This window comes from Salvia hispanica, chromosome 3, assembly GCF_029641045.1.
Source record: "Salvia hispanica isolate PSC_SH4W2 chromosome 3, Shi_PSC_v1, whole genome shotgun sequence".
Lineage (NCBI taxonomy): Eukaryota > Viridiplantae > Streptophyta > Magnoliopsida > Lamiales > Lamiaceae > Salvia > Salvia hispanica.
In genome coordinates this window covers 11,257,501-11,282,887 of record NC_142694.1, presented here as the reverse complement: position 1 = coordinate 11,282,887, position 25,387 = coordinate 11,257,501, and the positions used below count along the sequence as shown (strand labels likewise).

At 36.4% G+C, this 25,387-nt stretch overlaps 2 protein-coding genes, 1 long non-coding RNA gene, 20 other non-coding genes and 1 pseudogene across 29 annotated transcripts in view; 3 read left to right on the top strand and 21 right to left on the bottom strand.

Moving 5' to 3' along the window:
- Positions 1–254: 254 nt before the first annotated feature.
- On the top strand, positions 255–3,356 carry LOC125209222 (Glycosyl hydrolase family 10 protein). Its single transcript, XM_089066371.1, has 6 exons — positions 255–312; positions 393–454; positions 548–770; positions 859–1,022; positions 1,167–1,265; positions 2,049–3,356. Exons 1-6 carry the CDS (start codon positions 255–257, stop codon positions 3,174–3,176), a joined length of 1,734 nt encoding a protein of 577 aa, XP_088922497.1. The 3' UTR covers positions 3,177–3,356.
- A 2,702-nt stretch (positions 3,357–6,058) lies between these two features.
- On the top strand, positions 6,059–7,669 carry LOC125215859 (putative UDP-rhamnose:rhamnosyltransferase 1 pseudogene; annotated as a pseudogene).
- A 306-nt stretch (positions 7,670–7,975) lies between these two features.
- Positions 7,976–10,015, bottom strand: LOC125215860 (uncharacterized). The gene is made up of 4 exons (XM_048117424.2): positions 9,856–10,015; positions 8,979–9,150; positions 8,458–8,574; positions 7,976–8,361 (listed from the first exon to the last, which is right to left on the bottom strand). The coding sequence occupies exons 1-4, from the start codon at positions 9,963–9,965 to the stop codon at positions 8,194–8,196; spliced, it is 567 nt and encodes a 188-aa protein (XP_047973381.1). The 5' UTR covers positions 9,966–10,015; the 3' UTR covers positions 7,976–8,193.
- Positions 10,016–10,048: 33 nt separating this feature from the next.
- On the bottom strand, positions 10,049–10,120 carry TRNAP-UGG (transfer RNA proline (anticodon UGG)). The gene has a single exon. It is a non-coding gene; the product is annotated as a tRNA-Pro (tRNA).
- Positions 10,121–10,604: 484 nt separating this feature from the next.
- On the bottom strand, positions 10,605–10,676 carry TRNAP-CGG (transfer RNA proline (anticodon CGG)). The gene has a single exon. It is a non-coding gene; the product is annotated as a tRNA-Pro (tRNA).
- A 1,016-nt stretch (positions 10,677–11,692) lies between these two features.
- Positions 11,693–11,764, bottom strand: TRNAP-AGG (transfer RNA proline (anticodon AGG)). The gene has a single exon. It is a non-coding gene; the product is annotated as a tRNA-Pro (tRNA).
- Positions 11,765–12,009: 245 nt separating this feature from the next.
- Positions 12,010–25,387, top strand: part of LOC125211259 (uncharacterized) — an 18,362-nt gene continuing 4,984 nt past the window's right edge. For 6 of the 7 annotated variants that reach the window (XR_007174481.2, XR_016137178.1, XR_016137177.1 and 3 more), the window contains exons 1-4: positions 12,010–12,166; positions 12,376–12,449; positions 22,964–23,379; positions 23,479–24,346. This is a non-coding gene — a long non-coding RNA (uncharacterized LOC125211259). The remainder of the gene's footprint in view (positions 12,167–12,375; positions 12,450–22,963; positions 23,380–23,478; positions 24,347–25,387) is intronic. The other variant, XR_007174482.2, reaches the window with a different exon arrangement.
- TRNAP-UGG (transfer RNA proline (anticodon UGG)) lies at positions 12,682–12,753 on the bottom strand. Its single transcript has one exon. It is a non-coding gene; the product is annotated as a tRNA-Pro (tRNA).
- TRNAP-UGG (transfer RNA proline (anticodon UGG)) lies at positions 13,453–13,524 on the bottom strand. Its single transcript has one exon. It is a non-coding gene; the product is annotated as a tRNA-Pro (tRNA).
- TRNAP-UGG (transfer RNA proline (anticodon UGG)) lies at positions 14,276–14,347 on the bottom strand. Its single transcript has one exon. It is a non-coding gene; the product is annotated as a tRNA-Pro (tRNA).
- Positions 14,892–14,964, bottom strand: TRNAP-UGG (transfer RNA proline (anticodon UGG)). The gene has a single exon. It is a non-coding gene; the product is annotated as a tRNA-Pro (tRNA).
- Positions 15,271–15,342, bottom strand: TRNAP-UGG (transfer RNA proline (anticodon UGG)). Its single transcript has one exon. It is a non-coding gene; the product is annotated as a tRNA-Pro (tRNA).
- Positions 16,920–16,991, bottom strand: TRNAP-UGG (transfer RNA proline (anticodon UGG)). The gene has a single exon. It is a non-coding gene; the product is annotated as a tRNA-Pro (tRNA).
- TRNAP-UGG (transfer RNA proline (anticodon UGG)) lies at positions 17,645–17,716 on the bottom strand. The gene has a single exon. It is a non-coding gene; the product is annotated as a tRNA-Pro (tRNA).
- Positions 18,042–18,113, bottom strand: TRNAP-UGG (transfer RNA proline (anticodon UGG)). The gene has a single exon. It is a non-coding gene; the product is annotated as a tRNA-Pro (tRNA).
- TRNAP-UGG (transfer RNA proline (anticodon UGG)) lies at positions 18,373–18,444 on the bottom strand. Its single transcript has one exon. It is a non-coding gene; the product is annotated as a tRNA-Pro (tRNA).
- TRNAP-UGG (transfer RNA proline (anticodon UGG)) lies at positions 18,770–18,841 on the bottom strand. The gene has a single exon. It is a non-coding gene; the product is annotated as a tRNA-Pro (tRNA).
- Positions 19,101–19,172, bottom strand: TRNAP-UGG (transfer RNA proline (anticodon UGG)). The gene has a single exon. It is a non-coding gene; the product is annotated as a tRNA-Pro (tRNA).
- TRNAP-UGG (transfer RNA proline (anticodon UGG)) lies at positions 20,380–20,451 on the bottom strand. The gene has a single exon. It is a non-coding gene; the product is annotated as a tRNA-Pro (tRNA).
- TRNAP-UGG (transfer RNA proline (anticodon UGG)) lies at positions 20,845–20,916 on the bottom strand. Its single transcript has one exon. It is a non-coding gene; the product is annotated as a tRNA-Pro (tRNA).
- Positions 21,661–21,732, bottom strand: TRNAP-CGG (transfer RNA proline (anticodon CGG)). Its single transcript has one exon. It is a non-coding gene; the product is annotated as a tRNA-Pro (tRNA).
- TRNAP-CGG (transfer RNA proline (anticodon CGG)) lies at positions 22,024–22,095 on the bottom strand. The gene has a single exon. It is a non-coding gene; the product is annotated as a tRNA-Pro (tRNA).
- TRNAP-UGG (transfer RNA proline (anticodon UGG)) lies at positions 22,612–22,683 on the bottom strand. The gene has a single exon. It is a non-coding gene; the product is annotated as a tRNA-Pro (tRNA).
- Positions 24,941–25,012, bottom strand: TRNAP-UGG (transfer RNA proline (anticodon UGG)). The gene has a single exon. It is a non-coding gene; the product is annotated as a tRNA-Pro (tRNA).

Here is a 25,387-nt window from a genome sequence, read left to right as displayed (position 1 = left end):
AGTAAAAGTAAAAAGATCATCAATGGCTAATATCTCAACGTGACAAAATTAGACCATTGATAAAAATCTTGTCCAAATTTATATTCTTTTCACCAAGAATTTGATTCTTTGCGTATGGAAAATATTAAACTAATTAACCAAATGATCTAGATTGTGTAATCTACAATTATTGAAAATCTTATTGGAACATTAATTATCCCTATATAAACAGTATGTACATGGCTTTACCAATAAACATTCGATCAACTTCAACAATGGCAAATCATTTACACTTTTGTTTCTCCACCATGTTCATCCTGATTCAGGCCATTGGTAAAACTCATCTAACTCTATCTTCTCCTTTTGCAGTGGAATTTCATATGATTGAAAAACACAAAATTAAGCTATCTAAGTCCATGTGGGAAGTCTTCAAGTCTACGCTGTTGTGCCTTATGACCACAGTTACACACATGAGGCAAGTCTTTTTTATAAATTATATAGTACATGTGTGTGTGTGACAATAGAAAACAATAAATGGTTAAAAAAATATGATTCTTTATATTTTCAGTGTTTGGAGAAGCCTCTGAGCCCTCATTACAAAGGAGGTATAGTGGTGAATCCGGAATTCAACGAGGGATTGAAAGGATGGACGTCGTTTGGTGATGCAAAAATAAGGCATGAAGAAGCCAACGATGGCAACAAGTATATTGCTGCCACTGCTAGAAACCAAGCCCACCATAGTGTTTCCCAACAATTTGATTTTGACAAGGATAAGCTTTACACATTTTCTGGTAATTTTGATTAATTGATTTCTAAATAAAATGTTATAATTGTAAAGTTGTGATGGAAAGTGATTAAAATGGTTGATATTTTATGAAGCTTGGCTGCAAGTAAGCAAAGGCAGCTCTAATGTAGCAGCGGTTTTCAAGACAGCCAAGGGCTCGATAATCGCGGGCTGGGTGTCTGCGAAAGAGGGCTGCTGGTCCATGCTCAAGGGTGGCTTGGTTGTTGATACTTCTGGCCCTGCCCAACTCTATTTTCAGGTTCATTCATTTTCTTTTTTACTTGATAGTTATTTTTTTTTAGGAAATAATATAAATTTAAACATATGAAATTAATTAAAATTTGGTTGGATTACATATACTAGAGTAGTTGTTGATGGTCAAATTTTTCTTATTTAATGACAGAGCGAAAATCCAACAATAGATATTAGAGCAGACAGCGTGTCACTACAACCATTTACTCAAGAAGAATGGAAATTGCACCAAGATCTGAACATACAGAAGGTATATATAAAGAAATTTTAAAAGAATCAAGGTGATTTAGGGTTTCGTATCATGAAATTGAGGGTTTGGATTTGAAAATTGAGCTAGCAATTCATATCTACTATAGTACCACAAGAATGTTTGAAATTTAGAATTAGGTTTCTATTGCATATTCATCTAATTCAATTGTCTAAATTCTATCGCCAAAAGCAAATACTACTCCATACCTTCGCAATATTCATCTAATTCAACTGTCTAAATTCTATCCCCAAAAGCAAATATTGCTCCATATCTTTGCAATATAATAGTAATTTGTTTTCACTTTAAAAGTGTTTGAAAAAATTAGTGTAATATGAATATTATTTTTATAATTTTTGTATGAATCTAATAATTTAGTGAATGTTGTTCAATTTACCTAAAATATAAAAAAAAAATAAGAAGAAGAAAATGATGCTTTTGAGTGTGGAGACATGCATTACACATAAAAGCACATTAAATTCTACTATTATGTTTATTATGTTTGTTTGACTATATGATTTCCTTTTTATTATTTTTATCTGCCAATCACATTCAAATGCAACTCACATTTGAGTAATTTTTTCAATTTGCATTTCTTAAAAAAATGTACTTATAAAAGGACTTTTAATCGTTGACGAAGAAAGTATATACAAAACCAAACTCACTTTTCATTACATATATTTTTCAAACCGAAATAGAAAAATAAATCCACAATATTGTCCGTTTTTTATACTCCTATTTTGATACTCCATGTCTGTTAATTAGAGTCATTTGTAACTTTTGTAGGCGCGAAAGACAAAGGTGAACTTCCAAGCGGTGGACCAACGCAACCGCCCCATCCGAAACGCCACCGTCTCAATGAGCCTCCGCCGATCCCACTTCCCGCTGGGCTGCGCCATCAACCAAAACATCCTCCAAAATGCGGCGTACCAGAAGTGGTTCACGTCCCGGTTCCGCTACACCGTCTTCGAGAACGAGCTCAAGTGGTACTCCACCGAGCGCACCCGGGGCGCCGAGGACTACTCCGTCTCCGACGCCCTCATGCGTTTTGCCAAGTCCCACGGCATCTCCGTCCGGGGCCACAACATCCTCTGGGACGACCCCTCCCGCCAGCCCTCCTGGCTCCCCACCCTCTCCCCCGCCGACCTCCGCGCCGCCGCCGACCGCCGCGTCGACTCCGTGACGCGGCGCTACAGAGGGCAGCTGATCCACTGGGACGTCATGAATGAGAATCTCCACTTCGACTTCTTCGAGAGCAGGCTCGGCCAGGGCGCCTCCCTCAGTTACTATCTCCGAGCGCAGAGGCATGACCGTAAAACGGTGCCGTTTTTAAACGACTACAACACCATCGAGGAGTGCAGCGACGCGGCCTCCTCGCCCCGGAGGTATTTGGATAAGCTTCACGGGATCTGGAAGGGAGGGTTCAAGGGGAGCATAGGCATTGGCGTGCAGGGGCATTTCACATCTGCGAATTTGCCCTACATGAGGTCGGCCCTCGACATCCTGGCGACTGCCAAGGTTCCGATTTGGGTGACGGAGCTGGACGTGGGGCCCGGGCCGGATCAGGCGAGGGATTTGGAATGGGTCATGAGGGAGCTGCACTCGCATTGGGCGGTGAAGGGGATCGTGCTGTGGTCGGCGTGGGGCCCGCAGGGGTGCTACCGGATGTGCTTGACGGATAATGATTTTAGGAATTTGGCGACCGGTGAGGTGGTGGATAGGTTCATGAGCCAGTTCAAGGAGGAGGCGAGTGGGATGACGGATGCGGAGGGATTCTTTGAGGCGTCGGTGTTTCAGGGGGAGTATGAGGCTAAGGTTACTCACCCTAATGGAGAGGGATTTTCTAGTGTTGAAGCGATCAATTTGGTGCCGGAGAAAGCGTCACAAGTTTTTCGGTTTAACATTAGTGTCTGATGTGTTTATCTAAAGTACATAACACATAATACTACTGGTTAGGGGAAGTATTGTGTAAAAACTGCTTTGATGGTTTAGTTTCTTTTTTCTGATTAAGTTTTTTTAAAACACCTTGTTACTAATCAGAACAGTCCTAAAAATATTTAATAGCACTCCCTCCGTTCCATAGTAATAGGAGCGTTTTTCCATTTCCGCCCGTTCCATAATAGAGTCATTTCCCTTTTTCAGTAAAAGTCAACACATTTTTCCATACCTACTTTACTCTTTCTTACTTTTTTCTATCTTCATCTCTCTACTTTTTTACATTTTTCACTTTATTCTCTCTTTACTTAACTCACCTAACATAATTTTTCTTAATCTCCGTGCTAAAAATTTTGCCTCCATTACTATGGAACGGAGGGAGTACTATACTAGATAAGATTTGAACAACAAACAAACAATCCATGTTTTTATTATGTCCATTGATTTTTTTCCTAAAAAACAAACAGCTAAAAACTTTTTCCTAAATAAAACGCCTCTATACATGAGAATTGAATTACAGCAGAAAATGAAAAATAAAAGGGGCATTCCAATAATCAAACTCAGGGCCTCTCGCACCCAAAGCGAAAAACATACCACTAGACCAAATGCCCTCGCATGTTCAATATCGTAGTTCATAATTCTTATGCAGATTACAAATTCTCAAAATCATCAAGATTTTGTTTCGTTGCATTGAAGATCATTGTATAAATGGTGATAAAAAAATGTTATATCAATTAGTTGCATAAAAAGTTTTCAAACATTGGTTTGAAAGGTTCAAATATAATTGATCATACGTATGATACTTGACTTGCATTGAAGCCTTGCTTGGTTAATCTCTATACACTCTAATATCACTAAATAATCACCTTCTTCATCCAAATTAAAAATAAGTGAGGATACAGATTCAAGTTCTACGCAACTTTCTGATGGCTGCTGTAAATACTAATCAGCCTTCAAATGATTAAACACAATTAACTATGAGATTAGCACAAATGTCGGAAACTAGGACCACTAATCCAACCTAGAAAATGTCATTGTAACGAAGCAGTCCTCTAAAAATGGATGGAGATATATCATATATCAGGAAGTGGGCTGCTGTGGAGTTATACGCTGTCGTATTGGTTCAATTACTTCATCTATTTCTTGGCAATAAGTCTAACCCTTGATGGGATAGTATTCATGATATATTTGATCAATGATTTAATTAATATTTGGATCCCTTGCTATGGTGGTAAACACAGCAGGGGCTGTTGTGGAGTCATACGCTGTCGTTTCCAGCCTCAACTTTGACAAGCCTTGCTATTTTCAAATGGATTCAACATACAGCGCACTAACTAATCCACATTCTAAGGAGTAAATTTAAGTTGAACAATTAATAAATTTTATTTACATAACGACAAATTAAGAGTATTACTCATTTAATTTATGGATTATTTATTTTACTATTTAAAATTTCAGAATTTTGTATTGAATTGCATGGTCATTAGATTTTATTTAACTATTAACATTACGATAAATTAATATAATATAAATAAATAACTGTTTAAAATCATTGTAGTAAACAATAATTAGAGCTTACCGGCTGCCTTTGGAGTTATCAGGAGTATAAATTATACTGTATAATACTACATTTCAAGTAAAAGTTTATCAAATTTTGAAAGTCATTTTATATTTAAATATAGTAATATCAATTATAATATATTAATTTTACACTAAAAATTAATTTCAAAACGTAATTAAAACTCCCTTTGTATTATTCTTTAAACTATATTTAAGTGTGGTATTAGTATATTATAATTGAGAATTAATATTGTAAGTGATTTAAACTAATATTTTATAAAAAAAAAACTGATCTTATAATTTTTAAAATGGAAATAAATTCATATCATATTTTTTTGACAATCATGAAACAGTTAAAAATATTAAAATGTTAGTCATGTTTTTAAGTTATGAAATTGGTCAAACTTCAACAAAAATATGTGAGTTGAATAGAAATTATCACGAAAATTATAAATAGAGTTTTCAAATTCGATAAATTTTTAGTCCAAAACAATTTAGAAAGAAATTAACAACTCCCTTATTGCCACCTATAAGCTCTAGTTAATTGTGGTTTAAAATAATCTACTGATATTACATTATCTTATAATAGCACTACTAGTTAAAATAATTTTAAACGATTAAACTTAAATTGCTAAAATATTATATTCAAGAAATTATTACTTATACTACTAAGGAATTACTACTTAACAAATTATTAAATATACTGATTTTATTAGGGGAGGTGTGGAGGTGTGCAAATATTAATTAAATCATTGATCAAATATATCATGAATACTATCCCATCAAGGGTTAGACTTATTGCCAAGAAATAGATAAAGTAATTGAACCAATACGACAGCGTATGACTCCACAGCAGCCCCTGCTGTGGTGGTAACCACAGCTGGGGATCCATCCCCCACAAAGTGCTGTGTTTTAAGCACAGCCCCCTGCTGTGCACAGTAGGGATCCTTATCCTTCCCCATATATCACTGCTGATTTTCTGAAGAAGTCAGTTTTTGTCCTGCCTCAAGGACAAGTGCAATAAAGGGCTTTAAAAGGTCATCAAACACTCACTATCTCATAAACCATTTTCTCAACAGACCAATGGATTGACGTTATTCAACCAAACACTCTACAACTTGATAGTACCTCTCATCTCCACGTTTTACAAATGACTATCACAGCCTGGCCATGGCCCATCTATTCTCCACCATTATGGAGGAGAAAGGTAACATGTACGGTTGCTGGTGGGCCATTCCACAATAGTTGAAAAGCTAGCGACTTGTAATATATAGTTGGCCAAGGCAATACTTAAATCCACCATCTTTTTATCTTGAACATCACAAATAACTCATCTAATCATATTGCCAATGGAAGCAAAAACTCACCATATAATGATGTTTCCATGGCTGGCATTTGGCCACATGTTACCCTTCTTTGAGTTATCGAAGCAATTCGCAGCAAAAGGGATCTTTGTTTCATATGTTTCCACCCCACGAAACCTGCAGAGACTTCCTCCCATCCCATCATCTTTAGCAGCCAAGATGGAGCTTCTCGAGATCCAAATGCAGCCGGTTGACGGACTACCGGAGAATTGTGAGGCCAGCATAGATATCCAGCCTGCACAAATGCCGTTCCTGAAGAAAGCATACGACACGTTAGCTGAGCCATTCGAGCATCTGCTTCAGAAGGCAATTCCAGATCTGATAGTTGTTGACTTTGCTGCATACAGAATTTCAGAAGTTGCTGTCAAGTACGGCGTTAGCACTGCGTTTTTCAGCGTGTCTTCAGCTTACATGTTGGCCTACATGGGGTCACCAGCAGAGCTCAAGGGTGGGAAGCAACTTCCCAGTCCAAAAAGCGACACCAAACCACACACGAAGGAGAATGCGGAGGGAGTGTCCAGCGGCCAACGTATAGGAAAGGTTATCGAGGAAAGCAGCTTTATTTTGGTGAGAAGCTGCGAGGACTTTGAGGGCAAGTACTTGAATATAATTCGAGAACTATATAGGAAGCCAGTTTTACCTGTTGGCTTACTTCCTCCGATTACTGAAGAGAGCGAGCATGTATCAACCGACTCAAGCTGGCCTGAAACCTGCAAATGGCTGGATGGGAAAGAACCCAAGTCAGTATTATTCGTAGGGTTTGGGAGCGAGTACAAGATGCCACTCGAGGAAATACATGAATTGGCATTTTCACTTGAGCTTTCGAGATCACCTTTCCTCTGGATTCTGAGGAAGCCACAAGGTGTGGATAGCTCAGATTTACTGCCTCCTGGTTTTGCCAGCCGTACTCAGAGCCAGGGTCTCGTTGTTCTCGGTTGGGCGCCTCAACAAAAAATACTCGCCCATCCAGCAATCGGAGGATGTTTTTTCCACTCAGGCTGGGGAACATGTATTGAATCTCTTGCTCATGGTCACCCACTAATTCTTCTCCCCTTTATATCAGACCAAGGACTCACTGCTAAGCTGATAGTGGAAAACCAAGCTGGATATGAAGTTCCCAGGAACAAAGATAGTTCTTTTAGCCGGGACGTCGTTGCTGATTCCATAAGACGAGTTCTTGTAGAAGATGAAGGTGAGCAGTTGAGGCTGAAGGCTGCAGAGCTGCAAAGTGTCTTTGGCAATCATGAGAGTCAAGATAATTATATGAACAAATTCATCGACCATCTGAAAGACAACATGACAAAGAAGCAAGTGTAAAATCCAGTGAAACACGAAGATCTGCAATCACCATAAACCAGGAAGAACATGTCCTGCATCGAGTCATGTCCTGCATCGAGTCAAGCATTTAATAAGTTCCAAGTTGGGTTTTCTTTTCGGTTCTTTCCCAACTTGTATTAAGAGTCGAACCGCATAGGTTAGTATTATAAATAGGTCTTTGTCGTTTCTTTATTTCTATTAAGAGTGAATAAACTTGTATCTTATCTTTCATCTCCTACAAACCCTTATCTCTTGTTCAATAAAAACCTACTTTTCCATCTCTTGTGGAGAATGTTGTCAATCTTCTCTCGTTCCACACACGATACATAGTTGCAATGCATCAACCGGTGCTCTGAGTGTTGTTCTCATAGACCTAACCATGCCTGCTGCTGATGATCAACCAATTCCCGACGCCATTGTTGAATGTCTTGACAATATCTTAGCCGTGATCAACAGCCTATGACATGCCAACTACACCCAACTATAGTGGGACAACTCAAAAAGAAATACGACCCAACTATACTGGGACGGAGGGAGTATTATAATAGCAAATGATCAACATAAAACCATAGAGTAAGAGACTACAAAATTATCAAATACACAGTCAAGTTCTACACAACTTTCTGATGGCTGTTGTTAATACTAAGAAGCCTTTGAATCACTAAACACAACAAAATTAGCACAAATTAGGACCACTAATCCAACCTGAAAAATGTCATTGCAGGTACGCAGTTCTTTAAAATTGGATCGGGAAATCATTGCTGATTTTCTGAAGAAGTCGGTTTCTTTGAAAAATTCTGCCATCTTTGCTTGTTCTTTTCCAATGCCGACCTATTTTGAGAGAACTTAGTGAGCCCCTGCCTCAAAGCTCCGAGATCGACACCATCGTCCACCAAAATACTCGTAACACTCATTTTCGATACCTAGAAGCAAAGATCACAGGTTATGTGGTGATTTACACCCAAAAAGATTGTCATCCACGTGTTTCAGAAAAGAAGATGCAAGGCATGAGATCTTACTGCTTGTATGTTGCGATCTTCATCATCAAAAAAGAGCATCTCATTGTATGGAACACCAGTCCTCTGCTTCAGTTTCTGAAAATGATCGGTCTTGTGGGTCCAACTCGAGAATATCTCCTGAAATGTTACAAATGTCAGGCAAGTCCCAGTTCCCGAATGTATCTAAAGCATTCGACGGTAGAATGTCAAGAAGTGCTCAAGTAGAAAATATCACCTATGTCTTCATACAGAACACTGTTCCACCACCACCGTGAATGGATGATGGTCCAGATTGTGCCATACCAAGTACGATAAAATAAAAAGCTTTAGTAATGACTTTCCAATGTATATCCACCACAATGGCCAATGCCTCAAAATGTAACAAAAATGAGGTTTCAAGGATTTGTAATCGATTAGGAATCCTTAATTCAAACAAAAAACTAGTAGCTCTTATAGTCCTAAGCATAGATGAATTCAGATAATTTCACAAAACAACATGATTAAGTAGCTCAAGCAATTGATAAATGTCAGAGTTAGCTCACCTGAGCAACAAAAAATGATTTTATTCCCAACTTCTCAAGAAATGTGTTGGCTTTATCCGGAGTTGGTGATCTAGAGGCAACAGCGATATCAATACCTTTATCCTTGAGAGCATGCAGTATGCCTTTGGCATGCGGATATAGTGATGGCATTTCACACTTGGAGAGATATTCACTGCAGAAACACACAGCCAGATTCCCCATGAATACAAATACGCAATCCAATGAACATACAATAAGAATAACTCAACAGATAAACTGATTCATAGTATTTACAACACATTGCAGATTAAAATGGTCAATACACACAAAAATGGTCCAGTTTCTTACCCTAGTATCAAGGAACTCATCAACACCATTGTTTAAGCTATGGTAAAAGTTGGTCAATAAATTACTAACAGATTCTGATAACCATCTTACTAAATCAAAATCAAATCCTCAAAAATATACTCCTATCTACAAAGAGTTTAATCTTCCAGAGGAGCAAATCACCCAGCCACTCGTTCACAATGACTGTATCCTACAAACCGATTAATATTTGCATCCACATGTTTCTGGTTTGCTACGAAATAGTAATGCATTAATCCTTGTGATTTTCAAGTTCAAGAAATAATAATGTCAAAATCTAATGAAAATGACCAGAAAAATTGCTTCCGCATCTAACCAGCCCTATGTTGAATGCATATATTCTATAATTTCCATTGCACATCTTAATAGATTAACATAAACCTATACTGTGATTGCAGCTTAAAATCAAATCAAATTACCAATAGAACACCCGAATTCTCCCAAACCAAGCTTTTCTATCAATCTAATAAAAGATCACTTCTTTTGGGTTCATTTCCATGATCAAACAAAAAAACATAGTAGAAAATATTACCAGTAGAAGGGCCAGAGAGTATAATCAAGGTCAAAGGCGACGAGACGAGGCAGCACCTCGAATTCAGCTATGATCTCCATAGCCTCTTTCTTCACCATCTCGTCGCTCATTTCTCTCTCGATTCTATCAACTCAAAATTCGGAATTGGCAACTGAAATTTTAAAAAAAAAATCCAAAAAATAAAAAATAAAAAGGGGCATTCCGAGAATCGAACTCGGGACCTCTCGCACCCAAAGCGAGAATCATACCACTAGACCAAATGCCCTCGCATGTTCAATATGGTAATTTTTGCAAATTAGCCGTTATGCATCTTATGCCAGAACAATTATTGGTTTCCATTACTATACGATGCCATGTCGATGAAAAAGGAAATTAAGGTTCCTCAAGTTTTCACAGAGTGATCCCCAATGTAAATGCTTTCAAGATGCACGACTATTGGCAATATTTTGTCAGCACGACTATTTATTAATTTGGTGTGCTGGCTTAGTTGTATAATGTAATTAGATTTATGCATTTCCATTCTGACTTGAAATATATTTGTCCTTTTTGGTTTGTTTTATGCTATAAGATAATCTTATGTTCAACTCTCATTTGAAACTCTTGAGAGTGCAGCACTAATTCCAGAATCTATACCTTCTATTTGGGGGTGGGGTGATCTGTTTTTCAAATTGATTGGCTATTGACTAGATTGTAATGCATGAAAACTGTAGACAAAAACAGTAATAACCCCAGAAAAATGTAGAGACACTGGGGCATTCCGAGAATCGAACTCGGGACCTCTCGCACCCGAAGCGAGAATCATACCACCAGACCAAATGCCCAGGTTGTTATTCGTAGACTGCAAATTTACTTTGACATTTCATTCATGATGGTAGTGCAAATATCCAGCCGTTTTAGTATATTATTTGATGAAAATTGAGAAATATATACTCCCTCCGTCCACGATTAAGAGTCCCATTTCTAAATGGCACGGGTTTTAAGAAATGTTAAGAAAAGTGGGTGTAAGAAAGTTAGTGGAATATGGGTCTCACTTGTATATATTAGTTTTAAATGATATGTGAGTGGAATGAGTTAGTGGAATGTGGGGTCTCTTTACCATTTATGGTAATTATGAACCGGGACTCTTATTCGTGGACGGACCAAAATGGAAAAACGGGACTCTTATTCGTGGACGGAGGGAGTAGAAAATACACCGATTTTAATTTAATCTTTCTACCACCTTGCTAATTTAGTACGTATTTAATTTTTTGTTAAAATCTATCCTAATTGAAAATGTATCCCGTCCATTTGAACAATAAGTAATACCCACACTCTCGTGAGTCGTGACACACATCCCCTCTCATAGATTCTCTCTCTCCTATCCATCCACTCCCTTAGTGATAGCCACCTGCCCACCACCTCCCTCTTATGACTAACACGACAATTTGGATATCTCATATTCGTTTGAATGTTGGAGGTCATCAGTGTTCTTCTTGCCATTTTGTATCCACAAACCAAAGGCTCACAATATTTGTTCTTATGAATAATTAGAAGTTACAACTTTCAGTGGAGCAATGTATACTTTTTTGACAAATAGAGTATAGTTCTTATATATTGAAAAATTAGAGAAGGTGACTTTGGGAGCCAACGTGAGAGAGTGGAGTGTAGGTTGGAATGGTATGTAATGGAGAACATGTGAATAAAATCTGAAAATTATATTTGGTTAAAATTAAAGTTAATAAGTAATTAAGTTACAGATTTAAAATGATAATATTGCTGTATTAAATTTACCAAATAACATAAAAATAAATGTATTCTTAATAAAGAAGTAAGTCAATACAACTTAGTAGTAAAAAATGGGGCATTCCGAGAATTGAACTCGGGACCTCTCGCACCCTAAGCGAGAATCATACCACTAGACCAAATGCCCAGTTGATGCTGAGCTTTCCCTATATGCGAATATATAGTAAAACAAATAAATAACTTGAAGCGTGTGAAAATTGCAAAATTACTGAATTTGGTGCTTTAAATTAAACCCTTTATATGTACTCCTGCGAGTACTTACTTCGAATATAAATACTGAGTACTCGAATTTAATTAACTAAGTACTGGAAAATTAACTGCGAACAAACATCCGTTATTAATTTAATTAATTTTGTAAAATAAGATATTGAATTGAATTTACAACGTTGCTATCCAGCTCCCCACTCCACTTTGAACTTCCACTGTAAAGCCCTATTGCCCAAACCTTCCAACCGCCCGCCACCGCCGCGAACCGTTTTCCTTCTCTACCCCAACCAAAACTATGGGGCCGTTGCAAGTTTCTCGACAGGTATGATTTCAGCACACTAGTTTCTAAAAAGTAGCAATTCATAATACACCTGATTTTGGCGTGGTTTGAAAATTTCATTTAATTAAATTATTCGCTGCTGTTGCTGGTTTGAAATTTTTTCATTTGATTAAATAATTCGATGCTGTTGCTGGTTGAAATTTTCTTTTGATTAATTTTCTGTACTTTATTATTTTATTATAACTGTTCAGGACCATTACTGTGCACGCGGATACTGCTAGATCAATCAATTTACTATTCCCGGCCATAGATTCTTATTAATGAGGTAAATCACCCGTTTAATTGGAACATGGCTTTGCGCCTCTTTCCTTCCATTGTCTTTTCATTGAATTTGATATGGAGGTGAAGATGGTGTTTTATTATTTACTTACTGTTTCTTTTTAAAAGACTTGAATGACTGACAGTAGGTAAATGGGTAGCCAAAGAGGATAAAATGCAAAAAACCGAAAAAAAGATGTTCATCTGTGAACGGAAGACATTCAACTATAAAATTGATAGGGGCATTCCGAGAATCGAACTCGGGACCTCTCGCACCCAAAGCGAGAATCATACCACTAGACCAAATGCCCTGTCGTTATATACCTTCTTATTTCGGATTCTACATAGTGAATAACACTTTGGGATTTGATTTGTAGGTGACAAGTTGAACTGGCTAGGATTTTTTTTTGTGCTTTGTCACCCTTTCCTATCTGTACTCTTTGATAGACATCAAGGAGTGGCAGTGGGTTTGGTGAAGCGTTCAGTGAATGAGAATGACAGCCATATGCAATTTGACCAATGTTCCATTGCTTCTTAAGATCACCTTTTGCTTAGTCTTCCATGTAACTGGCCTGAGCCCTATTTTCAGTGGTATGTGGACTGGTTCATTCAGGCCTTATAGAGGATTTTAGGATCTAGCTACTAGCAGGTGCATCTATACTGCTCAAGAGACTTTCCTTATACCTGTCTTCAGATTCCTTCCAGACCTATTCTATTGGAATTTTTTCAGAAAGTCTTAGTGATTTCAATTCAATTTGGCATTGTTGGTGGTCATATTCTGCTGTTCTGGATAGTTTTTTTCCTAACAAGTCCACCTCAAATTAATTCCTGAAAATATCTGATTTTGCTTTCTTATTCGTGGTAGATTGAATGCCTGTTCTTCCAGGTGTTAATGTGTTTTTAGATTGTTATTGGTTGCAGTTGTGCATTGCATAGTTGACTTTTTGATCCCATCCTCATTACTGAATTTTTAGAAATAAAAAATGCCATTTGGATCTCAGCAATTGACTGGGGCATTCCAAGAATCGAACTTGGGACCTCTCGCACCCAAAGCGAGAATCATACCACTAGACCAAATGCCCTAACATTTACTAATGATTTTAATCAACCTCTTGAGTTCCTTTAGTTAACAGATATTATAATTTTGTGAAGATTCTTGCGTTTCAAAAGCTTCCAAACCATTTTGTAACGCTGATCCTTTTGGCTTCATAGTGCATGACTTATAATGCTTCCATAATTTTTTCTCTTGACTGTCAAATTTACTTGTGTAGTTTGATACATTTCTCTTAGTTGAAATTTGTCCAGTATTGCAGTTTGGGTATTACTCGAAGTTTTGGTGAAATTAAACTTAACTCTCTTTGAATTTGATATGTATAATATGAATATGGCAACCCCACTATTACACTTCACATTAATATGTCTAATTTGGGTTTACTTTTCTCAAATTTATGGTCATTTCCAGTTACATATTAGAAGTTTTGGTGTAACTGTGTAAGTAGCTTGGGACGGCCCAAATAGATACGGTGCAAGTAGCTTGGCACGGCCCAAAATAGATACGGTGCAAGTAGCTTGGGACGTAGGGAGTATAATGCAGCTATCGTTTATTTCATCTTGTTTTTATGTGTCTCTAGAAGCTATTGCTAATACCTCATTCTCTTGTACTTTTTTATACTTTTTTGAAAAAGTTGATCACAATTTATCTTGTACTACTTATCTTTGTTGTTGTCGGAGATTTGGTTAATTTCCTGAGCAACTGAATATAGGTAAATTAACAGTGGAAGGGGAAAAAGTAATTAAAAAAAATTATTTGTGGAAGGCAATGCACATAAAAAGGGGGCATTCCGAGAATCGAACTCGGGACCTCTCGCACCCAAAGCGAGAATCATACCACTAGACCAAATGCCCTGTCGTTAGCTGTCTTGGATCTGTTACCCTATAGTGAATACACTTGGGGCTTCTATTTTGTGCAGTTGACTTAGCTGGGATTTTTTGAGGCCCATGTGTTGTTATTCAGGATTTGTTTCTTGTCAGTTGTCAGGCTGTCGGGCAGGTTTCTTTGACGGGAAACAAAAAATATACTATTATTGTATAATTAGCAGACCTACATCTAATTTCTGTTTTTATTTTCACTTGAATTTCCTTAAATTACGGCTGGATTTGGCTGGCGAGATTGGAAAACCAAGTTTGCTACTTTTGCATTTTTAAATTTTTAGAAAAATAGGATGTTACATTGAAAAGCATGCTACTTTTTTTGTTTGAACTCGTCTTGATTCATGGTTGTAGTTTATATTTTGATGGAGATTTGAGTTTTTAATGGAGATCTGGAGCATTTTCAAAGACTTGAACGACTTACAGTAGGTAAAAGGGTAGCCAAAGAGGATAAAATGTAAAAAAAAGAAAAAGGAAAATGTTCATCTATGAATGAAAGACATTCAACTATAAAACCGATAGGGGCATTCCGAGAATCGAACTCGGGACCTCTCGCACCCAAAGCGAGAATCATACCACTAGACCAAATTCCCTGTTATCAACTGGCCAAAGCTTGAGTTCCTTTGCTGTTATTGCTCATGGTTTTACAATTTGCATATGGACTATAATGCCGTTATTGCTTCTCCTAACATGATGTTTGAGATACTCCAATTATAGCAGTTATGCAACCATTTTCTTGGAAGATCCCAATCCATATTGTAGTAATCTATGATGAGGCTGAAGTTTGAGATTTATGGAGGAACTGGTCTATTACAATTACTCAAACAAAAATGTACCGAGTTAAATTGATAGCAAAACATAAAAAAAGAAAAAGGCCAATGAGTGTAGTTACACTAAAAGGGGCATTCCGAGAATCGAACTCGGGACCTCTCGCACCCAAAGCGAGAATCATACCACTAGACCAAATGCCCTGTCGTTGTTTGTTCTCTTAAATTGGATTCTACCTAGTGAATAACACTTGGAGATTTGATTTGTAGGTGACAGTTGACCTATCAAGGATTTTTTAAGTTGGAATTTTGTTTTGTGCTTTGACACCTTTCCTATGATCCTATCTGTACTATTTGATAGACATCAAGTAATGGTGGTTGATTTGGTGAAGCATCTAGTGAATGAGAATAACAAACATATTGACCAATGTTCCATTGCTCCAAAGATCACTTTTTGCTTGATCGTCCAAGTAAATGTCTTGAACCCATCTCTTTCCAGTTTTATTTGGATTGGTTCACTCAGGGTGTCAGGTATTATTTGGAGATGGGATACTATGATCTATCTAGCCAGTAACTGTCTCCAGCTTTACTTCTATAGCTGCTCAACAGAGATTCCTTACACTACTTTAGATTCTGCCTCCAGCTCTACTTCAATTGGAAAGTTTTCAGAAAGTCTCAGTGATTTCAGTTTTGCATTGTTGGTGGTCTATTCTGCTGGAGTGCTTTTTGCCTGACAAGTTCTCCTCAAAATAATTTATAAAAATATCTGATTTGCTTTTTTTATTCATGGTAGATTGAATACCTGCTGTTCCAGGTGTTATTTTAGACTGTTATGTGATATCAGTTTCAGTTCTACATGACACAGTTAACCGGCTTCACGTTTCAACATATCTGTTCCCCTCAAATCCAATATAGAGTAATAAAAATACATAAATAAGGCATATATATATTCATAATTAGAGCAGGGAATCTGGGGATCGGCTAATGACTCCTGGCTCTTGCACCACAGATAGAGTCATAACACTACCGAATGTTCAATTTTGTTTGTTCGCTTAAAACTCTTAATCAAAGTTATTTTGACCTGGAAATCAATCTTCCCAGAATATACCATGTTTATAGATCTCAAGTTTTAACATCATTATTTTAGAAGCCTTGCCACATTGTTGAAAATGGCTTATCAGTCTAATAGTTCTAAATGCCTGCCTTTTCTTGCCGGCTTTATGATGCACTGCTAAATTGTTTTTTTGTTGTCCATTGTGGCTTGATACCTTTCGACTCTCTGAGAACTAGTTATTAATTGTTTATTCTTATCTAACTAATCTTTTTGAATGCACTTTTTAAATACATCACAGTTATATTTGTTCAAGGATTCTTTTTGTTGCTGCACCCTAGATCGTTTTTACATTTAGCGAGGCAAAAAATTACAACACATATATAGGTGTTAATAAGTACCAATTCTGCATATGTTACAAAAAATTTCTTTGTTTAACTTTGTTTTGTATCTAAGCTATCACTGTTTTCATATGGTCTCGTAAAAAAGGATAGTCCAATTCGAGTTTTGCTTCATTGTGATTCAAGTATGGCTAGTTAGGAATTGACAGGGTTGTTTCTTTTATGGGAAAGAAAAATGAATATCGTAAAATGAGCAGAGATACATCTAGGGGAGATGTCCATCCAAGCTGTCAACTGTCTGATCCAATATGTCCTACACGTTTTGACGTTAATAAAAAATAAAGTGCTTGGAGTAAAAGCTAATTAAAATTACTATTATTTGTTTAAAAGGGGCATTCCGAGAATCGAACTCGGGACCTCTCGCACCCAAAGCGAGAATCATGCCACTAGACCAAATGCCCTGTCGTTATCTGTCTTAGATCTGTTACCCTATAGCGAATAATGCTTAGGGCTTTTATTATGTGTAGTTGACCTAGTTGGGATTTTTTTAAAACCATGTGTTGCCTTATAGGATTTGTTTCTTGTCAGATCGGTTTCTTTGATAGGAAACTCAGGAAAGAAAATATGACTAGTATTTTAATTAGCATAAGTACATCTAGGAGAGATGTGCATCCAATCTCTCATCTTTCAGATCCAATATGTCTTCCACAGTGTCACATTAATAAAGAAATATAGTGATTGGGGTAAAAGCCAACAAAAACAACTATCTACTTGTTTAAAAAAGGGGCATTCTGAGAATCAAACTCGGGACCTCTCGCACCCAAAGCGAGAATCATACCACTAGACCAAATGCCCTGTTATGAACTGGCCTAAGCTTGAGTTTCTTTGTGGTTATTGCTCTTGCTTCTCCTAACATTTACTTGTGAGCAGTTAACGAAGTTACGCAGTCATCTTCTAGGAATGATCCCAATCTGTATTGTAGTAATCTATGATGAGGCTGAAGTTTGAGATTTATGGTCGCACTGGCCTATTACAATTACTCAAAACAAAAATGGACTTAGTTAAATTCGTAGTGGGACATAAAAAAATACAAATGAGTGTAGTTGCACTAAAAGGGGCATTCCGAGAATCGAACTCGGGACCTCTCGCACCCAAAGCGAGAATCATACCACTAGACCAAATGCCCTGTCGTTATCTGTCTCAGATCTGTTACCCTATAGTGAATAATGCTTAGGGCTTTTATTATGTGTAGTTGACCTAGTTGGATTTTTTTGAAAAACCATGTGTTGCCTTACAGGATTTGTTTCTTGTCAGGTAGGTTTCTTTGATAGGAAACTCAGGAAAGAAAATATTACTAGTATTTTATAATTAGCACAAGTACATCTAGGAGAGATGCGCATCCAATCTCTCATCTTTCAGATCCAATATGTCTTCCACAGTGTCACATTAATAAAGAAATATAGTGATTGGGGTAAAAGCCAACAAAAACAACTATCTACTTGTTTAAAAAAGGGGCATTCCGAGAATCGAACTCGGGACCTCTCGCACCCAAAGCGAGAATCATACCACTAGACCAAATGCCCCGTTATGAACTGGCCTAAGCTTGAGTTTCTTTGCAGTTATTGCTCTTGCTTCTCCTAACATTTTCTTGTGAGCAGTTAACGAAGTTACACAGTCATCTTCTAGGAATGATCCCAATCTGTATTGTAGTAATCTATGATGAGGCTGAAGTTTGAGATTTATGGTCGCACTGGCCTATTACAATTACTTAAAACAAAAATGGACTTAGTTAAATTCGTAGTGGGGCATAAAAAAATACAAATGAGTGTAGTTGCACTAAAAGGGGCATTCCGAGAATCGAACTCGGGACCTCTCGCACCCAAAGCGAGAATCATACCACTAGACCAAATGCCCTGTCGTTATCTGTCTCAGATCTGTTACCCTATAGTGAATAATGCTTAGGGCTTTTATTATGTGTAGTTGACCTAGTTGGATTTTTTTGAAAAACCATGTGTTGCCTTACAGGATTTGTTTCTTGTCAGGTAGGTTTCTTTGATAGGAAACTCAGGAAAGAAAATATTACTAGTATTTTATAATTAGCACAAGTACATCTAGGAGAGATGCGCATCCAATCTCTCATCTTTCAGATCCAATATGTCTTCCACAGTGTCACATTAATAAAGAAATATAGTGATTGGGGTAAAAGCCAACAAAAACAACTATCTACTTGTTTAAAAAAGGGGCATTCCGAGAATCGAACTCGGGACCTCTCGCACCCAAAGCGAGAATCATACCACTAGACCAAATGCCCCGTTATGAACTGGCCTAAGCTTGAGTTTCTTTGCAGTTATTGCTCTTGCTTCTCCTAACATTTTCTTGTGAGCAGTTAACGAAGTTACGCAGTCATCTTCTAGGAATGATCCCAATCTGTATTGTAGTAATCTATGATGAGGCTGAAGTTTGAGATTTATGGTCGCACTGGCCTATTACAATTACTCAAAACAAAAATGGACTTAGTTAAATTCGTAGTGGGACATAAAAAAATACAAATGAGTGTAGTTGCACTAAAAGGGGCATTCCGAGAATCGAACTCGGGACCTCTCGCACCCAAAGCGAGAATCATACCACTAGACCAAATGCCCTGTCGTTGTCTGTCTCCTTAAATTGGATTCTACATAGTGAATAAAAGTGAGGTTTGATCTGTAGATTACAATCTGACCTAGCTAGGATTATTTTAGCTAGTTTTTTGTTTTGTGCTTTGACACCCTTTCCTTCTATACTAGTATTTGATAAACATCAAGGAGTGGCAGTTGATTTGGTAAAGCGTCTAGTGAATGAGAATGACAACTGTATGCAATTTGACCAATGCTCCGTTGCTTCTTCAGATTACTTTTTGCTTGATCGTCCATGAAACTGGCCTGAACCCGCCTCTTTTCTGTAGTATTTGGACTGGTTTTTCAGACATTGTATAGATATGAGCATTTAGGATCTTGCTAAAAACATGTGTTTCTATAACTGCTCAAGAGACATTCCTTATATTTTTCTTTAGGTTCTGCCTCCCGCTCTACTTTATCAGAAAGTTTTCAGCATGTGGTGCAATCAAATTGGCATTGTTGATGGTCATATTCTGCTGTTCTAGAGTGCTTTTTTCCTAACAAGTTCACCTCAAAATAATCTACGAAAATATCTGATTTGCTTTCTTATTCATGGTAGAATGTATGCCTGTTCTTCCAGCTGTTATTTAGACTGCTATGTGATATCATCCTGTTCTACATGAAACAGTTGACCGTTTTCATGTTTCAGCATATCTGTTGCCCTCAAATTCAAATATAATAAAAATACATAAAATAAGGCATATATATTCATAATTAGAGCAGGGCATCTGGGGATCGGCTAATGACCTCCCGGCTCTTGCACCACATAAAGTCATAACACTAGACCAAATGTCCAATTGTTTGCTTAAAACTCTTAATCAAAGTTTTTGACCTAGAAATCAGTCTTCCCAGAATATACCATTTTTATGGATCTCATGCTTGAACATCATTATTTTACAAACCTTGCCATATTGTTGAAAATGTCTTATTAATCTAATAGTTCTAAATGCCTGCCTTTTTCCTGTTGGCTTTATGATGCTCTAATTTTTTCCATTGTGGCTTGACTATTTAGGATTTTCGAGGCTTGTTTCATTGATAGGAAAGAAAAATAAATATCGTAAGATGAGCAGAGATACATCTAGGGGAGATGTCCATCTAATCTCTCATCTGTCTGGTCCAACATGTCCTACACATTAATAAAAAAATATAGTGGTTGGGGTAAAATCTAATTAAAATTACTAGTACTTGTTTGAAAGGGGCATTCCGAGAATCGAACTCGGGACCTCACGCACCCAAAGCGAGAATCATACCACTAGACCAAATACCCAACTTGCTCTTCATGTGCTGCCTTTTAAATTCAATCATTTCTGCTCATCACGATTTACTTTTTTAAATCAACTCATCTTGGATGGTTGGTTAGTCATTGTTAGCAAAGTGTAGTTAGACCTCAAATAGAGAAACTTGTGGTAAATGGTGTAACTGGTTAACAGAAGAAATGGTTTTGACACGATAGGTATTCACGTATCTGCTAGCATATACAAGTGGTTGGTAATACCATTATTAGACTGGAGACTTACTATTCCATACTTTACTATGTTTAACTAGCAAAAGAATTATTGGTTGCAGTTATGCATAGCATAGTTGACTTATTATACCATCCCATCCTCCTTGTTAAATTTGTAGAAATAAAAAATATGTCATGTTGATCTCATATTTGACTGGGGCATTCCGAGAATCGAACTCGGGACCTCTCGCACCCAAAGCGAGAATCATACCACTAGACCAAATGCCCTGACATTTACTAATGATCTTATTCAACCTCTTAAGTTCCTTAGTTATCAGGCTGGAATTTTGTTAAGATTCTTTTCTTTCAAAAACTTTCTTACGTCAATTTGTAACGGTGTTCCTTTTAGCTTCATATTGCATGACTTGTAATGCTTCCATCATTTTCCCATGTACTGACAAATTTATTTGTGTAGTTTGATTCACCTCTCTTAGTTTGAATTTGGTCAGTATTAAATTTTCAATATATTGCAGTTTGGGAATCTCCTATTTTTGGCGAAATTAAACTCAACTCTCTTGGCATTTGTCATGTATATGAAAATATGCTACCTTCTTTAACATACTTCACATTAATATTCTAATTTCAGTTTGCTTTCACTACACTTCTCAAATTTATGGCCATTTCCAGTTACATATTTGAAGCTTATTATTGATATTTGTCAAATTGAAACACCATGGTTGATTTCAAAAATGAAAAATGCTTGAGAATTCTCTTGGTTTTACAGATCTACTTATGAAATATGAACTATAATGCAGTTATCGCTTCTTCCAACTTGCCTTTTTTGTGTCTTTAGAAGCTATTGCTAATACCCCTTATTTTCTTATATTTTCATTTTTTTGGATAAATTTTATCACAATTTATCTTGTAGTACTAATCTTCGTTGTGGTTGGAGATTTGAGTATGGAGAAGTTAACCCATTATATACTATTGAGCAAATTAAATGTATTATTTGAAGGCAATGCACATAAAAAAGGGGCATTCCGAGAATCGAACTCGGGACCTCTCGCACCCGAAGCGAGAATCATACCACTAGACCAAATGCCCTGTTGTTATCTATCTTAGATATGTTACCCTATAGTGAATACTGAATGCTAGGGCTTTTATTATGTGTAGTTGACCTAGTTGTGTTGCTGTTCAGGATTTGTTTCTTGTCAGGTAGGTTTCTTTGACAGGAAACAAAAAAAATATTATTGTATAATTAGCAGAAGTACATCTAGGAGGCATGTGCATCTAGTCTCTCATCATTCAGATCCAACATGTCTGTCACATTAATAAAAAAGATAAGAGTGATTGGGGTAAAAGCCAATAAGAATAATTATTTACATGTTTAAAAAGGGGGCATTCCGAGAATCGAACTCGGGACCTCTCGCACCCGAAGCGAGAATCATACCACTAGACCAAATGCCCTATTATACACTAATGCTCATATTCAACCTCTTTGACCTGGAAATGATCTGTTGTCAGTCACATTCATCCTCGAGTTCCTTTAAAAATACCTATCATTTTAGCTGCCCTTGTTTTCAATAAATTATAAAATGGCATGTCATTTCATTTTAACAGCTATTTGTTCCTTCTGGCTTTATGGAGCTTGACATTGAGCTTCCATCACTTTCCCCCCAATTAACAAATTAACTTCTGGACTATGATACATTTATTCTTTCTATGATGCATGATTTTGGTGAATTTAATGTGACTTTGACATGTATAATATGAAAATATGCCATCCCCATTAACACACTTCAGATTAATGTCTAATTTCAGTTTTTTTAGCATCATTTTACTCTCCTCAAATTTTATTGCCATCCCATTCTCTTATGGCAACAATTCAGAGGCTACATGGATGAAATTTAAAATCTCTGATTTTTTTTTTTAAAATTGCAAAAGCCATTCTTTTGCATAGTTTCTAATTGCTATAAAAAAGAGGGGGCATTCCGAGAATCGAACTCGGGACCTCTCGCACCCAAAGCGAGAATCATACCACTAGACCAAATGCCCTAACACATACCAATGCTCTTATTCAACCCCTTTGACTTAGAAATGATCCATCATCAGTTATATTCTTTCTTGAATGCTTTTATTAGCCAGAGTACAATTTTATGGATATTTGTTTCTAAACTTATCTTTTCATTTTACATTCCCTCAAATTCAGTAACTTCTAGATAAATTGGCTATTGCCTCTTTTGGCTTTATGGTGCATGACTTTGAATGCTTCAGTCATTTTTTTTTTTGGTTTTTTTCCAAAAATTTACTAATTTACTAGTTCTCTTTGTTGTAGATGGAGAATATTATGTATCTTGGAAGTGAAATCTAAAATCACTACTGGCTATAATAGCTAATGCTTCTATAGCCATCAGACCATGGAGTTATTGTCAGTTTCATCTCTGTCGTTAAGCTGGTATTCTCTGATTGATAAATTAGCAATTTGTATCACTTGGCTATGTATTGGATTGCCAAATATGAAATTATTTCCTGGCTCTTGAATGATTGATGATGCTACTACTTACATGGATATTTTTATCATAAATAAATGTGCAATATGGTTACAAATTAATTGGCTGTGCAAATATGGCCTGACCGTATAAATTAGGTGTCGAGTCTTTTCCTCTTTCTCGCAGGTCTGCATCGATAAGCTTTGATCTCAGTAATAGTACTAGCTGAAGTGCTGCCAACTATGTCATTCGTCGTGTATCGGTAAGATGTATATGCAGCCTATGTTTTATGAATTATTACTGATAATATTTTGTATATTCTCACATATTATATCTAGAATCACCAACATTATTTTTTTAGGAACGTCCAAGAGTGGTTTATGCTCAGAGTTCATGGATGTTTATGCTCAGAGTTCAAAGGATGTTTATCCATTACGTGTTGTTCATAATTTTTTTAATTTAATAGCCCACATTTGTGAGTTGTATCTCAAGTGTATGCGTAGATCGTGTTTGATGTTGTAAATTGTAATAATCAAGTGTCTATTCCGTCAATTATGCTCTTCATGGATAATATCATTTTGTACACTGCTTCTTCATCCAGTTATTTAAAGAAAAAATGCAAAAGAAAAAAAGAAAAGAAAAGAAAAGCTGCATGTATTTTAAAGTACTATGTTCCACAAGAACAATCAGAATTTAGAAAATCAGAATAAATATTTTTGTTTATTCTCTTCCAAGAAATAACTAATTTATTCTGACTAAGATTGAATGGTTAATCTCACAGAAGAAAGAAAATACTTGTAACAAGAAAGATACTCAAAGAAAATACTAATAAAAAAGGAAATTAATACAACTATGTTCTGAAATTTTAAATCGAAATCGGATTGGTTTTATGACTTTATCATTGATTATATTATTTTCTTACTAAATTTCTCTTACGACTATATCATTAAAATAAATCGACCCATATTTGAACATTTCGTTCTACTTTAATTTGGTTATAATTATGCATATATTTAATTTTAAAACTCATTCTTTTTTGCTAAATCATTAAAAGAATAAATATGTACTACTAGTAATCGATAATTTTTAAATTTCTATCAAATGATAGATTCCACTCTCTCCCTTCGTTTTTCCATCTCCACTTCCCAATTACTGTATTTGAAATGCTTCTTCCGTCGCAGTTACCAAAAGTCGAAAAGCATATTTCCCTCCGCAAATTAGGCGAGGAGGTTAGACTTTCAGCAGAGTTCTTAATAATTTTTAATTTCGGCATGTGCTTGGTTTGAATTTTCCACTCCTAATTAGCTTAATTGCTTCGTTGGTTTAATTCAATGCTGACTTTTGGCTTTTAAAAAATCAATTAACTGTTGAAAGACATTATTGTGCGGCGGATATTGCTAGATTATGCGTTTACTGTCAGCAATCTCAGATCCATATTGATTTTTCGGTTTAATTAGATTTTTTTGAAAAATGTACTCATACTGAGCTGCAGTTCTGCTTCATTGTAATGGATTTATTAATAAGTTTTTATAATTATTTGTCAGGAATAGTAATAGTTTATACAGTGATTGTGTATGCTAATTAATTTTCTTTGAGTTGAGCATTAAAAAAGCTTGGAAGTAGGTAGTGAAAGGGGGCTACTGTTTCTTTGATATGGATTTATTAATAATTGTTTGTCAGGAATAGTCACAGTTTATACAGTGATTATCGACTTTAGGGTTTGTAATTGATGTTCGTTGAGTTGAGCATTAAAAAAACTTGGAAGTAGGTAGTGAAATGGTGGCACTGTTCATTTGGGGAAGGGAATAAAAAGAAAAAGAAAAGGGGCATTCCGAGAATCGAACTCGGGACCTCTCGCACCCAAAGCGAGAATCATACCACTAGACCAAATGCCCTGTTGTCTACTTAGTTCTTGATCTACCTCTGTTATCTGGAAAAACATTTTGGTCATTATATTATCCCTTAAGTCCTTTTATTCACTGTTGAGTACCATCCATATCTCCCTTGGTAGTTGCTGTCTTTTAAACTTCATCATTTCATCATTTGATGCACTATAGTAAATTGTAGGCAATGGATTATCATTTTCATCGATGTTGATGCCTATTTCTTTCTTGTTGTTTATGGTACACCATATTAAGTGGTTCCTTGCATACTTCTCTCAATATACTTCTGGAATTGAATGCAGTTACGGTTTCTATGAACTTGGTTTCTGCGATAATTATCACAATATATATTGGGAGTGCTATATTTTGGACTTTGGAGTTTGACAT

Coding starts and splice junctions, on each gene's coding strand:
- LOC125209222 (XM_089066371.1), top strand. CDS start 255: ATGGCAAATCATTTACACTTTTGTTTCTCCACCATGTTCATCCTGATT. Junction 455..547: donor ACCACAGTTACACACATGAG/GCAAGTCTTTTT, acceptor TTATATTTTCAG/TGTTTGGAGAAGCCTCTGAG. Junction 771..858: donor TAAGCTTTACACATTTTCTG/GTAATTTTGATT, acceptor TATTTTATGAAG/CTTGGCTGCAAGTAAGCAAA.
- LOC125215860 (XM_048117424.2), bottom strand. CDS start 9,965: ATGAGCGACGAGATGGTGAAGAAAGAGGCTATGGAGATCATAGCTGAA. Junction 9,151..9,855: donor ACTCTCTGGCCCTTCTACTG/GTAATATTTTCT, acceptor GTGTTTCTGCAG/TGAATATCTCTCCAAGTGTG. Junction 8,362..8,457: donor AAGATCGCAACATACAAGCA/GTAAGATCTCAT, acceptor CTTTGCTTCTAG/GTATCGAAAATGAGTGTTAC.